At 45.2% G+C, this 17,017-nt stretch overlaps 1 protein-coding gene across 2 annotated transcripts in view; it reads left to right on the top strand.

Moving 5' to 3' along the window:
- Nucleotides 1–8,845: 8,845 nt before the first annotated feature.
- Nucleotides 8,846–17,017, top strand: part of LOC146829075 (glycine receptor subunit alpha-4) — a 787,414-nt gene continuing 779,242 nt past the window's right edge. For both annotated transcript variants that reach the window (XM_085606653.1, XM_085606652.1), the window contains exon 1: nucleotides 8,846–9,097. In XM_085606653.1, coding sequence (XP_085462779.1) covers nucleotides 8,955–9,097 — 143 coding nt within the window. In that variant the 5' untranslated portion in view covers nucleotides 8,846–8,954. The remainder of the gene's footprint in view (nucleotides 9,098–17,017) is intronic.

Below are 17,017 nucleotides of genomic sequence, written 5' to 3' on the forward strand. Positions count from 1 at the left end.
TTCACTATTAATTAAAGCGCAATGGGAGCACAGTTTCTATCTGTATTTACTCTGTAGGAAAATTCCAATTTTTATATTGTGACCCCCATTCTTTGAACTGCTGCTTTTTACTTTTACTCTGAGCACTGTATCACTGCTAGCCAGATCCCAGTGCGTAAGCTCTTACCCCTAAACATGTTGAAATTGGCTATACTCCTGATTGGCATATTTATTTAAAAATAATTCCCTAATCTATTTTTGAAAAGTGTACCCAGTGCCTATAAGTTAAATGTCACTAGAGGAATATAGCACATATTGTGCCACTACTAATGTGACTATTCAAAGCATGTCTCCAAGCTTGTCCATGCAGCCAGTGTAGTTTGTTTTAAAACGTCCGATTCAATTTTGTAAAATAAAACGTTTGCCAGGGCTTAACCTTTTTTTACATATATGTCACCACTAAAGTAAGCCTGTTGGAACTGGCCCTTTTTACATTGTTATCTCTAAACATTTTACCTTTCTCTGCCTATTTTTCTGACCTTATTTTTGTTGGTTTTAGGACTCTGGGCGCTTTGCTACTGCTAATCCTCTAAATATGGTTTGATTGGTTTACACCTGTTTGGTGTATTAAAGTCCCTTGTAAACTGGTATACCATATACCAATGACATGTCAATTAAATGCTACTAGTGGGCCTGCAGCACTGCTTGTGCCACCAACAGAAGAACCCATTCAAACCTGTCTCAGGCCTGCCACTTCAGGGCCTGTGTGTTCATTTACTGCCACCTCAACTTGGCATTTAAAACTACTTGACACGCCTTAAAACTCTCCTTTTATTACACATAGGGAATACATATGCATTCATCTGCCATCTGATAGTAATCCTGAGCTGGGAGAGTCAGAGGTGGTTCACATTTAACATATGTATAGGTTATGTCCTGCCCTCACACAATGGGCTGATTTGCCCCCTACTGAGCGTCAGGAGCCAGGGCTGGGCTTAAAGGGATTGCTGCACACTTCTGAGGGTTCGTTTGAAGCCATCCCTTCATCAAAGACATTTTTGAGTATAAGTCCTGGGTTTCAGAACCCATGTTTTTAGACACTGTGTGGGACTTGTAAACAGATGCTGTTGGCTCAACAATCTGCACATTGCCAGGAGGACTGCTGTTCTGCCAGGAGGAACAGACATTTGGACCACCTGTTTTTTTGTACTGGCCTGCTGCCTGCTGACTGCTGCGCTGCAGCAGGGACTGCCACTTTGCAACCTGTCTTTATGTGCTGGCCTGGCGCCCTCTTCTCCCTTTGTGCCCCCAAGTATTCTCCAAGGGGTTGCTAGCTTGTCCCTTGTTCTTGCAATCTCGGGGTCATAAAAGATTGCATTTGAGCCCCTCTATTGTGGGACTCTGTCTCTTGGGAGTCCGGCAGCAGTGAGATAATTCAGGGCCATGACTGCCTGCCCCTTGTGCTGTCTGTCCCATTTCCAATTCAGTGTGGGGAGTACCTCGCCTACCAATGAGCGTGTGGATCAAGGAGCTAGCCAGCATGATGTGCTGTTCAGGATCAAGAGCCAGTTGGGGTAAAGAGCGATGGCTGCACCTGTAATCAATGTTTTCCTGGTTTACTGCTGCCTCATGACTTGCCGGCAGTGTGTGATGATTCCGAGGCCCCATTGTCAGCCGAGATGCATTGCCAAGGCAACGAGGATGTACTCACTGATGTTGATGTGGTTATGCCCCACCCCCCAATGAATTACCTGTATTTTCTAAGGTGTTTCCTATTCTGGAAGCCCGCCAACATCTTCTGTGCCCAGAGGAGTTCTGTGTCTGAGGAACTCCCCCCCCCCCCTTTACAGGGTGTCGCCGAGGATGGACCGTGAGGCCGATGTCGGTGCCCAGGCCCGAAGAAACTTCTGTGGAACCTAGGCTGAAAGGGGCTGCGCTGTGGCAGCCGCACCACGCACTTGTGGCCAGTTGCATTGGTAAGCTGATATCAAGGGACCAAATGAGGTCTCCATGTGTGATCCTTTAGTTTTTGCCTCCCTCGTCTCCTTTTGGGACGGAGAATAGGGGCATAGTTTCTGCTCTACTTAGTGAGGTAAAACTTCTGGAGAGGACCCCGAGAACAGTACAGGGCCATCCATAGAGGAGAACTGCTTGAAGACTCAAACTTGTTTACCATAGAATTCTTAGTAGGCGTGCAGGTGTTTCTGTGCCCTACATGTGGTTTCTCAATGCAATCACCTAAACCAAGTTTGCTACAATTTCCTTATAAAGTGTAATAGGAGCGTAGGTGCACTGTGCCTATGTTTTCAAGGTAATTTATGTTTTTCCCTGACACACCTGCAACGTATTTATGATGTATGTCATTTTGGTCTTGCTTTGATCAGGATAACGACTATTATCTAAATAATCGCATCATATTTATGATTCATGTTGCTTTTGGTCTTGTTTGATGTATAATATAGGAATCTAATTTTACATAATCCTGTGTGGGGTCTCTTTTGTGGTGTATTAACAGTGTTGCTGAGTAAGTGTGTTGCACAAACGCTTTATACATTGCCTCTGATGATAAGCCTGGCTGCTCTGTGTCAAGCTACTAGAGGGTGAGCACAGGTTATCTTTGACGTGTAGCTGACTTTCCCTGACTAGAGCGGTGGGTTCTGCCTGGTTTAGGTGCATACCCGAGGCAACCAGAAACCCCATTACTAGCAAGGCCCTACATGTCACTAGGGCAGGGTGCAGGGTATTTAAACAGTAGGTTATGTTTACTTATCTTTTACATGTCCTGGCAATGAAAAATCTCCAAAGTTGTTTTTTCACTGTGGTAAAGCTGGTCTTCCCATAGGCGAACACAGGGTTAAGAAAACACTGGGTTATATTATAACCCCTTATAATGCTTAACTTTAGTTTGGGAATGGCTAGAAAGGTGATTAAAAGACTAATGTTAATGGTACGTTGAAATCTACCATAATGAGCAAGTCAGATTTTAAATTACTATTTTGAAAGCAACACTTTTGTTAGGTTGTCAGTTCCCTGCCTGAGTCAAATGTACCTTTTTGTCAGTGTTCAGTGTCACCTAACTGTTGATGGCTCCCTTATGGTGAAATGTGTATTGCTCCCAAACAGTGGAAAAAGGGATTAATCTTAAAAGGTGCCTACCTTATGACAGGTAGATGTGGCTCACATCTGGGCCTGCCCACTGTATTGTCCTGCTAGAAAACCAGCTTCCAGTCCCAGTGGGAGAGAAACAGTGTCCAGAACCTGTTTTGAGTGACCAGTATCATAATCACACATCTGGGTGGGCAGAGAGAGCGCTGTACAGGGTAAGAAAGTTTCTGCCATGTTTGTTTTAGGTAAAGAGAAGCACTGTGGGACAGTTTACTGTATAACACACTGCTAGAGCTGCAAACATGAGTAGGGTCACCCCCGGGAACTTTTACCCTATTGGATAGGGAGTGGCCAGGACTTTCCCCCACCCACAAGGTGGCACTGAGCATACATGTGGCACTCCCAGTAAACTTTTCAGAACACCTCTGTATCCGTGGAAGACATAAGAAGGACTGTACCTGCTGGTGTGAGCAGTGAGGGGAAGCCTAAGGGCTGGACCTACTCCCACTTGTACCCAAGCTGGGGAAGTACGCCCCAAGGATCATTTGGCTGATTGACCTGCAGGGACACAATGGCTGCAAAATGTTCACTATCCTGAAGAGCCGAGCTGACTAGTTCCAACTTAACCTGCCTGGACTCTGCTGGTCAATTCTCTCAGCGTGAGTATTCACCCTTAAATTGTGTCTCCAAGGTAGTGGGGCTCTTAGAAATGTGTCAGAGTGTACTCCTCCGGTCTAACCCTAAAACCTGGAGGACCGACAGAAAACTGAGATCAACCTCCAAGCCAATCACCAACAGTGCATCGTCGTTGTTTCTGACTTCACAGTAGCTCCTGCCACGTTCTCTGCTTGACATTGGAATCAGTGAATAAAGGGGCTGCTTTGAATCTGTTCTTCAGCTGCCTCAACACTGCTGTGGACAAGAACTCGATTGACCCCAAAGACCTCCAGGGCACAGACACCCCAGACCTTTTCCATCTTTGTTGGGACCCTGTCCTCTTGCCACCCATCCCTGTTGAGCCTTGCTACATTCTCCACCTTCTGCTTTCAGTGCTGACAAGCCAATCGACATCTAGAACTGCTTCTAGGAAGGTATGGTACAACCGGGATGACCCAGTCCTTGTATCTGGCCAGTGACTGACTACGGCGAGCTTAACCAGTCTAGAACAACCAGTTGCCTGTGGTTGGTGCTTTGCACTTTTAGGAGCAAAAATGTCATTCAAACTTTAAAAATCGTATATCCAGTTCCCTTTTTCAGATTTTTGTCATTTTTATCTCATTTTATCCATTAAAAAGTTCTCGATTGTTATAAATTGGAGTGATATTTTATTCTGTCTTGAATGCTTTACACAATTTTCTTAAATCAAAGCCTGTCTGCTTTATGCCATAGCTACATGGGGCTGAGCTCAGGTGTACATTGCTGAGACCGTTACTGGACCAAACAAGAATAGTTACAGTATTAATTGCAGTGGACTCTCATCCACTCTAACTAATAATCTACTTCCTGAAAAATTGTATATGAAAATTCCAATTTTATTCCCATTTTTGATATTTTGGGGCCAGTTTCAAAGATGTTCAAGACTACATTAAGTAGTTCTACCGGAGATCTTGTTCTCATACTTATAAATGCCTTTGTGAATCGGACTCAAACAAAAACTTGCCAGAAGTCTCAGTTCCAAATCACGGATGGCCATGAACCCAGACTCAGCACAGTGAAGAAGAAGGGAAGGAGGAACTTTGTCTGAGGAGGGTCAGCTCCATGGAAGACAGCACCCAACTCAGTTATAAATATACAGGGCCACCAGAGATTCCAGAAGAAGCAGCACACTTGGCCTTTCACCATGGACTAACAAAAACCTAATAAACAACTTATGTATTAGAAAACTGGCTCTCAACTCATCTGTGCCTTGCGATAACGTTCAAAAGGACAATTTGCTGTGTTTCATCTACTTAACTTTCATGTATACAACTAGATTGAGTTTGGCTTTTGAACTGGATTGTGTTGTTCTTCCTCAATCTTTTTGCATTGCCAAAGAACCCCTGGGACAGAGTTCTCCCTTTCCGGATGTTACTAGGATTGCAATTGCAAATTTATCTCTAAGCCGAGGATGAACCAACTATAAAATCATAGCTGGAACCAAACTTCAGTCAGAGAATGAGTCCAAATATTTTATACTGTAAGGCAATAGAAAGTAGAACCAATTTCAATACATAAAGTTGAATTATGGGTGAACTATGGCGCTCAGGATACCTGGGACAGTAAGCATCATTAGGCTAATGGGACAACATGAAACAAGTACCACAAAAATCTATGTTTAGTTTACAACTGAGAAAAAAAGCTAAAAAAACATTTACAAAAAGTAGCAAAAAGGAGAGATGCTATGGAACTTGCTCATATAATACTAAAGGTAAGGGCTGACAGTTCCATTAAAATTCGGTGCTTGGTTTAAATATGTAGTTTGTGCAAAATTAAGGTGTGACTGAAGTTGAACATTGGATTACCTATTGTTATTTGCCATTAGATTGTTATGGCAAATGCTACAGGGATGGTGGAGTAGTGTAGCTTGATGAAGGCACCCTGTCTCCTTTTGTACAGTTTTATGTTATAGCTGCCATCCTTGGTGTTGTCTTTCCACAAAATGTTTGCCTTCAGTCCTCCTGTATTCTGATTTTGTTTTGGGTTGGCACTAGTTCTCTATTACTTTACCACTGCTAACCACTGTGAAAGGGCTTGTACTCTCTCCTTAAAACATGGTCAAATTGGCCTGCTCCTGATTGACACATTTAATTTTCTTACTAGTTCCTAATATATGATACTACAACTACTCAGGGCCTGTAAAGTAAATGCTACTAGTGGGCCTAGGCACTAGTGGTCCTGCAGCGGTCATTGTGTGACCCACTAAAATAGCCCTTCAAAACACATCTCAAGCCTGCCATTTCTGCCTGTAGTGTAGTTTTAAACTGTTATTTCAACCTGGCAAGGTAGAAATGTCATGTTTGGACTCAAACGAATTGTAATTTAAAATCCTCTTTAATGGTAAAGTAGGATTTTAGATTACAATTTTGAAGAATGTGTATTGGGCCCAGACAGTGAACAATGGGTACTAGGTGTAGGAAGGAATGGATATCCTTCCAAGATGGCTGGAGGAAGAGCTATTCCATGTCTCACTTACATTTCAAAGGACTTGCCTTCAGCACACACAAAGAAACCTAACACTAGTCTTTTATGACCCTAGACTTCTTTGTGCTTTGGCAGCTGAAGGGAAGAACCTTCCAGTACAAGATGTAGGTGTAGCCTAAAAATTTCCCACTTCAAAGTTATGGTATCAGGTATAAATATCGGACGTCCTGAGCCACTCTTCAGTACACTCCTGGACCTTCGGACATTACAGAATAAGGACCGTCTTGTTCCCAAGAGGATTGCCCTGCTTCTTGAGACCTGCTTTGTTCCCCAGAGGACTGACTTGCTTGTTGAGGCCTACCTTGTTCCACAGAGGGCTTTCCTGCTGCTAGCAGAGGGCTGTCCTGCTGCTTGATGCTTGCCTTGTTCTCCAGAGGACTGCCCTGCTGCTTAAGGCCTGCCTTGTTCCCCAGAGTACTGCCCTGCTGTTTGGGGCTTGTCCTGCTCAATTCAAAGGAAAACTTGGCCTGCCCCTTTCATCCCAGGCTACCTGAGTGTCTCCAAGGGTCAGTTGGCTGACTTCCTGTTCTGAGCTACAGGGACATAACAAGCTCCAGTAGCATCCCTGCAATTGCCCAGTTGATCTTCCACAACTGGATCAGCCTGGACCTGCAGTTGGACCTGCCTGTGCCATTCAGGCATGTGCTAGATTAAGTCCCTGATCCCCAAGGGGTACTCCCTAGGTAATGTACCCTTGGTTGGCATCAGAGTACACTGCCTGCTCTACAAGAAAAGGAGAAATCCTGAAGTTCTGGACTCTTTTGGCTGGACTTTGAGAAGGTAACCTTTTCAGTTGTACTAACTTGGTCCCTGTTCCAGCCCATGCTCCATCATGGTTGACCTGAATTTATGAATTGTCCCCAGTCTAGCAAGACTAGATGACTGTTAGAGGCGCTTTGTGCTTTTAGGTGCTCTACCTGCCTAAATCTTTAAAATTGCTTAGCTCCAGTTATGCTGATAGGATTTTTGTTGTTTTTGCCTCATTTTAGTTATTTAAGTGTTCTCTATTTTTCTAAATTGGCTTGGGATTTTTCCTGTGTTGTGTTTTCACTTTATTACTGTTTGTGTACTGCATAAAAACTTTACACATTGCCTCTATGTTATGCCTGACTGCTTTTCTGCCAAGCAACCGCGGGGTTCAGCACGTGTTGATTTGTGACTTTTGTGGTTCACCCTGACAAGGATTGTGGTTGTTGCCTGAGCAGGGCTTCCACCCCACTCAACTAATAACCTAATTTCTTGCACTTTGTTTACCAGGCACTTTGCATTGCATCCAGAGGGCGGTTACACACAGTTCTAGGTGTCATGGAAAAGAAATTCCCTGGATTGTCTTCATTGACACAATTCTGCCCTGAATGTACTAAAGGCACTCCAAGAGACATATTGGTAGGAAAGGAAAGGAAGGGTAGACCATGAGGGAAGAAGACTACAGGGCGGGTTTTAGGTGTGACGTCATAAGATGAGGGGGGAAAAGATGCAAAAGAAAGAGTAAAAGATTAGGGAGACATAGAAGCAAAAACAGTATGATGTGGAAGACAAATGATAGAATAGGGTGGGTGAGAGAAGGTGGTGCTTGGAAGAAAAGTTAAGAAGATTAAAAGAAATGCAGACTAAAATAGAGCACATAAGACAAGGACAGGGAGAGATAAAGTAAAAGGAAGGAAGAAAGGAAGAAAGAAAGAAAGAAAGAAAGAAAGAAAGAAAGAAAGAAAGAAAGAAAGAAAGAAAGAAAGAAAGAAAGAAAGAAAGAAAGAAAGAAAGAAAGAGTGATGGGTGATAGTGAGGGAAAGGTGAGAAAAGAAAAAAAAAGGGCAAGGAAGGTGGGATGAAGAGCTATGTACCTGTGTATTAAAGACACAATACATTTAAATTAGTTTTATCACATGACATACTGACAGTATACAATGTTACTTTATTGCAATTAATAAACTAGCTACGTCTACAACATTTTCTCAGAATATCCACGCTTTATAATTACATTGCTAGAGAGGCAGAGTGAGTTATTAAGTATTCATGCACACGCCCTCCAGAGGAACTAGGACTGAAATCTAGGGGAAAACGGCGAAAGTCCATTTAATATTCTATTGGATGATATCCGTATTCAACTACAAAGTGATGACACTGACATTCCTCAAAGCCCCCTCTGCCTCTTCGCACACACTTCTCCCTGCAATCCCGACCCCCTGGAGGTTGCCTTGTGTGAGCCGGTGAGATGCGCTGCTCTTCAGCACAAGAGGCTGTATGGATGTAGCCTGGAGAAGGAACTGAAATCTGTTATTGTAGTGTGTGAGGCGCAACGAACGCACACCTCCCCGGGACACGACCGCTGCCGGCTGAGACTGGTTGTTACATTTATTAGCTGCTTGCCACCTGGACCTGCCATCCTCGCCCCTGCACGGCACCTGTGCCCACCCAGAGGGCTCTGCCCCGCTTCCACTCAACCTCACTGCGCGCGAATTGGTGTCTGCGCCTTTAATCCAGGAGCAAGCAGCGCGTCTTCCTCTCAGCGTCTCCAAGCTTTGGAGAAGAGCGCAGTCCAAAGCCCGGCTGTTAAAGCGGGGTCGAAAGAAGAGGCGTGCGCAGGAGTGCCCCCCTCGTGCAGCGGAAGAGCAGACACACACAACTCGGGCAAAGAAGAACATGCCTCGGAGCCTGTGGCGGCAGAAGCGGCTCTGACTTCTTTTCTCCTCATGTTGGCTTTCCTGGTCCTTTTCTGGCACTTTCTCCTTTTAAGAGAGAAAAGGGGGCTTCAGTTCCAAGGAATGAAAGCTCTCGTCCCGGACGCACTCTCCTTCGTCGTCTTGTGTGTTTTGCACGGGAGCAGCACGCTGAGGTGAGGAGCGCGCGAGCCACCGGTCTCTGCATGACTTTATGACAGGAGCGGGCTCCCTGTGGTACAGGTACACACACGGCACAGCATTCCACATATAGACAGACACCACGCAAGCACACCGCCACCAAACACAATGCAAAGTCTCACAGAACGGCTGGTAGTATCACAGCCGCAGACGTGCACATTCACATGAAACCACACGCACGTGCATGCACGTACCTACAAACTTGTGTCCAAAGCTTAATATACAAAGTGCCCCTTTGTGCTCAGGCACTAGGATGCATATTCAATCACACGCATGCATATTTACAGCAAACGTGTGTTGATACACGCGTACACTCGAATACATGCATTTATGTATATGTAAGTATATAGTCACGAATATAAACCGTCATCTAAGAATGCATACTAATGAATAAACATATTTGTTTAACATAACATGCCACGTTTGCACTCAAACTGCACGGCCTCATGTGCACATCCATATCTGCATTGACAGTTCACTCACACACACGTATATGCACACATATAAACGTATGCACTCACGTGTTTACTAACATTCAGACCGGGCTAGTCACAGGCTGGTATGTATACATTTAAAACTCGTGTATTTGTTGATATGCTATACCTGGATGAACGTATTAATACTCACACACGAAACATGTAACAATGAAATAAGTAACAGGAATACTCTATAACCCAAGTGCTGTGAAACACACTGTTGTCGGAAACATTGTATGATGGGGAATCTTCTTGTGCACACGCATGTACGATCATATACAACCATTTATACCAGTACATTCTCTTATAAAAAAAAAAAAAGCGCTTGCACAATATATCAACATGATCGTACACAGCTAAATTGTAAATTCTCATCTACCAACATATAAATATGTACAAATGTAGGTGCATCCACATATGGATCGTTATGCAAATGCATGTATACTCCGGGCCCTCATGTGCACCTACACAAACAGCAGGAACATCTGCACCTACATTCGCTCTAGTGCAGTCGTACTGTCACTCACAATCCCTCACCCCACACAAGAAAACAGACAGGCACAAACCAACATCAGTAAATTGTACAGAATACAGTTAAGTGCAATACAGTTAAATCGTGTGTTTCACAAGAGTAATGACGGTGGTTCACGCCAAACATCTGTTGCTTCAGTGCGCTAGAAAATCGCAAATGATACTGGCCCAATTTAAAAGGCACGCCTTGAAAGCACTATATATCCACCATCCAATCATGCATTCTCTCTATCTGACACACACGTGCGCCCACGCGTACACGCATACACACGCGCGCGCGCACACACAACCATGTACGTGCATGCACGCTCACCATGCAGCCCAATATTGAGTACACGCGCTTGGAGAAGGAGATCGCATGCCCATAAAATGCACGGCTTGATTGAGTCAATTTTGATTCATTCGTCACGAATACGTTTATCATTCATGAAAACTAGAGTGGGGTCAGGTGGTCAAAAAAAGTTTTTCAGGTCATGTGCTCTGATATGTCACCGAGAGCAGTGAGGTGTGAAGCGCGCCGGCAGGTGAGGCGCGTGTTGCCCGATCCTGTGTGTGGGGGTGTGTGCGTGGTACATCCAGGCGTCTCAGAGAAGAGGTGTCTTACACCATCGCCCGTCTGCCTGCGAGCTCGCTGTGAGTAGGCTGCGTGCCCATGTGTGCCCGGATACCTACGATTAACTCTTGTGGGTTTGTATTTCATTCTGGATATTAATGGATGCTTAGTGTGGACGATCACTATGACGCGGGATTCATTGAAAGATCGTCATGGTTTGCTAATGACTTGCCAATTAAACTGCATGCATCACACGTATGTTTACAGTTGCATGCACTGCACACGAGCTGGTATTGCGCGGCGGGAATAATGCAGGAGTTGAGCTTATATTTAAACATGGCTGTTCGCAAAGGGCTGGAAATACGTGTCAACACAGGTTAGGGTGGCTGTGGGGGGGGACATGTGAATGTACCTGTCTAGTGGTGGAGATGGGGGTAGGTGGATGGTGTTCAGGTGTGACTTCTGCGAGACAGGTGAGGTGTGTGCTGAGGAGTGGAGATGAAGCCTTGTGTGTGTCATGTGATTGACAGCACCTGTGGCAGTGGGCGGGATTCAGATAAAGGGTGGATGGAGGTATGCAAATGAGTCAGACTGGGATGGTGGCTCTGAGAGGCAGGGTGGGCAGGCAGATGCACTGGTCAGAATGGAGAAGAATCATCTAGGCAATCAGGGGGCTCTTACTGAAGTTTGCATCAGTCGTCACCTTGGGCCAGAGAAGCAAAGTAAGAGACTGGAGGAGAGTAAATACAGAGGAAGTGTTCAGTACAGTCATTTCCAGGGGCGTAACCAGATTCAAACTTGGGGGCGGGGGCTAACACTTTGACAATGGCAGCAGGGGGCATATGCAGAACCTGGGTCAAAATGTCTTGCAGGGGCTGTCTTTACTGTTGTTGTATGCTGAGTAATATGGGAGCATTTTTCTGGACAATATATGGCTATCGGTGGATTTTGCAGCATAGTCGGCCAATATCATTGTTCTCAATTTGATATCCTTTAGTGGGATTTAAGGATCCTCCATCACGGATTTTTAACTGAATGAACTGTGAATGCTACCTTTAAATGCACATTGGGTCAGTAGACATTTTATCGGTGGAAGTTCAGGAACAATAAATGGCTAATAGTGCATTATAAAATGCACTGGGCCAGGTGAATTGGTCTTAAAATACTGGGACTTAAAATAATACAAGATATTTAGGCTTACTTCCACAAAGGAGATTTGTCAAAATTTGTAGCAAATGGTTCAGTTTAAATGCATTTGTTTTGTCATTGTTTAGTTCATAGCGCATTTCTCAGCGCACACTAGGTTTATGTTAGAATACTAGCCTATTAGAAGCAACCAATCTCTTGCTGTCCCTCCTTATAAGGATGCCTTATGCCTATGTACTGTGGGTCACAAAATAGTGAACCTATATTCAACAGTACTGCATGGTAATCCTGAGTTCCACCTCCCATCGGGTGTTCATTGCTTTGATACACCTGGCTACTACCATTGCATGAAATAAATCTATCCTTTGGAAAGATTTTGGTGTTAACAGCACATGGAGTGTAGAAATTAAGCATAATGTTTGATTATCAATGATGCCTCTAACCACACAAATTAGGCGTAACTAGCATATTAACAGGTAAACCTTGGTAGGCCATTTGGTAACGTGGCACTGTCCTGTCAGCTGCTGGTTTTAGGGTCCAGCAACACAGAGGCAGGATCAGAAATTAAGCCTAGTTCAAAAGTTTTTTGGGCTCGCACTCCTTTTCTTCCTGCTCGACGGTGAGGAGTCAGTGAGTTGAGGAACTCAAGGTGGATGAAGGGGTCAACCGTGAATTGCCATTTGTTGTGAAAGGGTTTTTGAAGTCACCTCCACTGTGGTATTTTAGTCATTTGAATTCTATGGCGGCACAGAATCAATACCCAAGCATGTATCTCTTATGTGAATATTAATATCAGGAGAGATATAAATAATACAACCAGCAGCGGTGGCTACTTAACGACAGTGGGGAGGGTTACGAGGGGGGGACGGGGGAGAGGATGAAAAAAGAGAAAATAATCACTTACCTGTGTCCCGCCACCGGTGCAGACGCCTCTCGGTCCAGTTTTGCCCGTTTCCAAGACTCCAGGGCAGGAAGCAGGAACAGGAAGCACCCAGGCTTCCCCGCTCCCCTAAGTCAATCACAACACTGTAATGCAGTGTTGCGATTGGTCTGAGTGCCGTAGTTCGGCGCGCATGGATGAGACTGAGAGCCTGGGAATGGTCTCCACCCAGGCTGTAATGCAGCCTGGGTGGCGACCATGCAAAGTGCGCATGACTGTTTGGCCGGCCCAAGAGGGCCAGCCAAACATTCATGCACATTTAGGAGTGTGCCACCGCTCCTCCCCTGTTCCTCGGACACAGGCCATCCCTGCCCCTAACCAGCTGAGCAAGGATGGAAAAATAAAATGATAGTAACAATGCATAATTATAATTTTATTTTTCCTTTTTTATCTGCTCATAGAGCAGTGGGGCGACGCTCCTCCGCCTTAGTGGAGAAGTCGCCCCTGAATAATGCTTTTTAGAAGTATGCAGCAACAGTTCATAGAGAAAAAATGCTACAACTTAAACATCTTACATCACAGCAGTGACGGCTATCCCGTCCGCCGGAATATGCATACCATTATATCCAGGGGATTCATATTTCGGGGCACGGGATATCCGTCACCGTTGGGATGGAGTAGCCCGTCTGCCAAGATCTAAATCAGGTCCTTGATGCTTTGGAGATGGTGTGGTGCAAATGTGCAATTGGAATCCTTGTGTGGGCACAAGGATCATAAAATAGGTTGTCTTGGGATAGTGTTAAGTAGAAACATGGACATGTATTTAGAGAACAATGGTAGGATGGCTCCTAGCAGCAGTGATGTGTGCTAAGTCAGAACATTTAAGGAAACAATTGTGGGTAAACAGTACTAAGGATCATTGCTGAGTCAGTTCCATAGCTCGAAAGAAGGTGATGCCCTCAGATTTGCTTCCTTGGAGAGATGACCATATTATGCAAACCCACTGCTGCAGGTAGCACAGAGTGATGCCTTCTGGCATCTCAGCACAGAGGCCAAGGAATGATGGGCTTTTGATTCTGAGCTGCATTCTTGCAAACTTCATCCTTCTCAACCAGACTGAAAAGAAGTGAGCGAAAGAAACACCTCCATTTCCAGCGCCATCACCCTGGTGCTATGAAGCAGATTGGCTCCCTTTATAACTACGAAGTGATGCAGGGCGAAGAGAGCAACGATTACCACTCACGGTGTAACATAACGTTTTTGTTTTTGTTTATAACAATACTTGGATTGTTCTATTTATACATGCTTGCAATGTTGGTAGATTTAGAGCTGTGGTACAGGGATAAGTGTATCTGTTCACAGTCACGCTATTCAGCCAGCTGGAGAACAGGGGACTTGAACTCAGGTATCCTGGCTGTGCTGGTGCCGACCTAACCACTGGGTCAGCTTTCATCCCTCGGTAGAGGAGCCTGGGTGGTGGCACTAAAAATACAAAGGATCACTGCAAACATTTTTGACTTGTGAATATTAAGACATGTTTTCTCAGCTGCCACTAATACACACGGACAACTGGTAAAGCGTGAACAGCAGCAGTGTTAGGTGCCATTACACACACACAACGTACAGCATGGACATGGGACATACACACATCCTTAAGCACTCACATGAAGTGCAGGGTGTGGGGGTGTTCTAGCCGTTCCACACTCATAGCATAGCAGGGATATCTGCAGGTCAAGCTTTTTTGCGATCACTGGATGTCTATTACCGGTAGCAAGAGTGCAAGCTTCCCTCACAGACAAAACCAGAGCAAGCTTTCTTTCGGAAAGATAAAGCATCACAGATAAACAAAGGACAGCTACAGCAAAGATGGAAATGCAGCAGTGCAAGCTCTTCTCACACCTAGAAAGAGGAACAACATGTCACCAGTACAGGTACAGCATAGCTAGCTGCAGTGCAAGTTCTTCTCACACCTAGAAAGAGGAACAACATGTCACCAGTACAGGTACAGCATAGCTAGCTGCAGTGCAAGTTCTTCTCACACCTAGAAAGAGGAACAACATGTCACCAGTACAGGTACAGCACAGCTAGCTGCAGTGCAAGCTCTTCTCACACCTAGAAAGAGAAACAACATGTCACCAGCACAGGTACAGCACAGCTAGCTGCAGTGCAAGTTCTTCTCACACCTAGAAAGAGGAACAACATGTCACCAGCACAGGTACAGCACAGCTAGCTGCAGTGCAAGTTCTTCTCACACCTAGAAAGAGGAACAACATGTCACCAGCACAGGTACAGCACAGCTAGCTGCAGTGCAAGTTCTTCTCACACCTAGAAAGAGGAACAACATGTCACCAGTACAGGTGCAGCACAGCTAGCTGCAGTGCAAGCTCTTCTCACACCTAGAAAGAGGAACAACATGTCACCAGTAAAGGTACAGCACAGCTAGCTGCAGTGCAAGTTCTTCTCACACCTAGAAAGAGGAACAACATGTCACCAGTACAGGTACAGCACAGCTAGCTGCAGTGCAAGCTCTTCTCACACCTAGAAAGAGGAGCAACATGTCATCAGCACAGGTACAGCATAGCTAGCTGCAGTGCAAGTTCTTCTCACACCTAGAAAGAGGAACAACATGTCACCAGTACAGGTACAGCATAGCTAGCTGCAGTGCAAGTTCTTCTCACACCTAGAAAGAGGAACAACATGTCACCAGTACAGGTACAGCATAGCTAGCTGCAGTGCAAGTTCTTCTCACACCTAGAAAGAGGAACAACATGTCACCAGCACAGGTACAGCACAGCTAGCTGCAGTGCAAGTTCTTCTCACACCTAGAAAGAGGAACAACATGTCACCAGTACAGGTACAGCACAGCTAGCTGCAGTGCAAGCTCTTCTCACACCTAGAAAGAGGAACAACATGTCACCAGTAAAGGTACAGCACAGCTAGCTGCAGTGCAAGTTCTTCTCACACCTAGAAAGAGGAACAACATGTCACCAGTACAGGTACAGCACAGCTAGCTGCAGTGCAAGCTCTTCTCACACCTAGAAAGAGGAGCAACATGTCATCAGCACAGGTACAGCATAGCTAGCTGCAGTGCAAGTTCTTCTCACACCTAGAAAGAGGAACAACATGTCACCAGTACAGGTACAGCATAGCTAGCTGCAGTGCAAGTTCTTCTCACACCTAGAAAGAGGAACAACATGTCACCAGTACAGGTACAGCATAGCTAGCTGCAGTGCAAGTTCTTCTCACACCTAGAAAGAGGAACAACATGTCACCAGTACAGGTACAGCATAGCTAGCTGCAGTGCAAGTTCTTCTCACACCTAGAAAGAGGAACAACATGTCACCAGTACTGGTACAGCATAGCTAGCTGCAGTGCAAGTTCTTCTCACACCTAGAAAGAGGAACAACATGTCACCAGTACAGGTACAGCATAGCTAGCTGCAGTGCAAGTTCTTCTCACACCTAGAAAGAGGAACAACATGTCACCAGTACAGGTACAGCATAGCTAGCTGCAGTGCAAGCTCTTCTCACACCTAGAAAGAGGAGCAACATGTCATCAGTAAAGGTACAGCACAGCTAGCTGCAGTGCAAGCTCTTCTCACACCTAGAAAGAGGAGCAACATGTCATCAGCACAGGTACAGCATAGCTAGCTGCAGTGCAAGTTCTTCTCACACCTAGAAAGAGGAACAACATGTCACCAGTACAGGTACAGCATAGCTAGCTGCAGTGCAAGTTCTTCTCACACCTAGAAAGAGGAACAACATGTCACCAGTACAGGTACAGCATAGCTAGCTGCAGTGCAAGTTCTTCTCACACCTAGAAAGAGGAACAACATGTCACCAGTACTGGTACAGCATAGCTAGCTGCAGTGCAAGTTCTTCTCACACCTAGAAAGAGGAACAACATGTCACCAGTACAGGTACAGCACAGCTAGCTGCAGTGCAAGTTCTTCTCACACCTAGAAAGAGGAACAACATGTCATCAGCACAGGTACAGCATAGCTAGCTGCAATGCAAGTTCTTCTCACACCTAGAAAGAGGAACAACATGTCATCAGCACAGGTACAGCACAGCTAGCTGCAGTGCAAGTTCTTCTCACACCTAGAAAGAGGAACAACATGTCACCAGTACAGGTACAGCATAGCTAGCTGCAGTGCAAGTTCTTCTCACATCTAGAAAGAGGAACAACATGTCATCAGCACAGGTACAGCATAGCTAGCTGCAGTGCAAGTTCTTCTCACACCTAGAAAGAGGAACAACATGTCACCAGTCCAGGTACAGCATAGCTAGCTGCAGTGCAAGTTCCAGCC

This window comes from Triturus cristatus, chromosome 5_2 (assembly GCF_964204655.1).
Source record: "Triturus cristatus chromosome 5_2, aTriCri1.1, whole genome shotgun sequence".
NCBI lineage: Eukaryota > Metazoa > Chordata > Amphibia > Caudata > Salamandridae > Triturus > Triturus cristatus.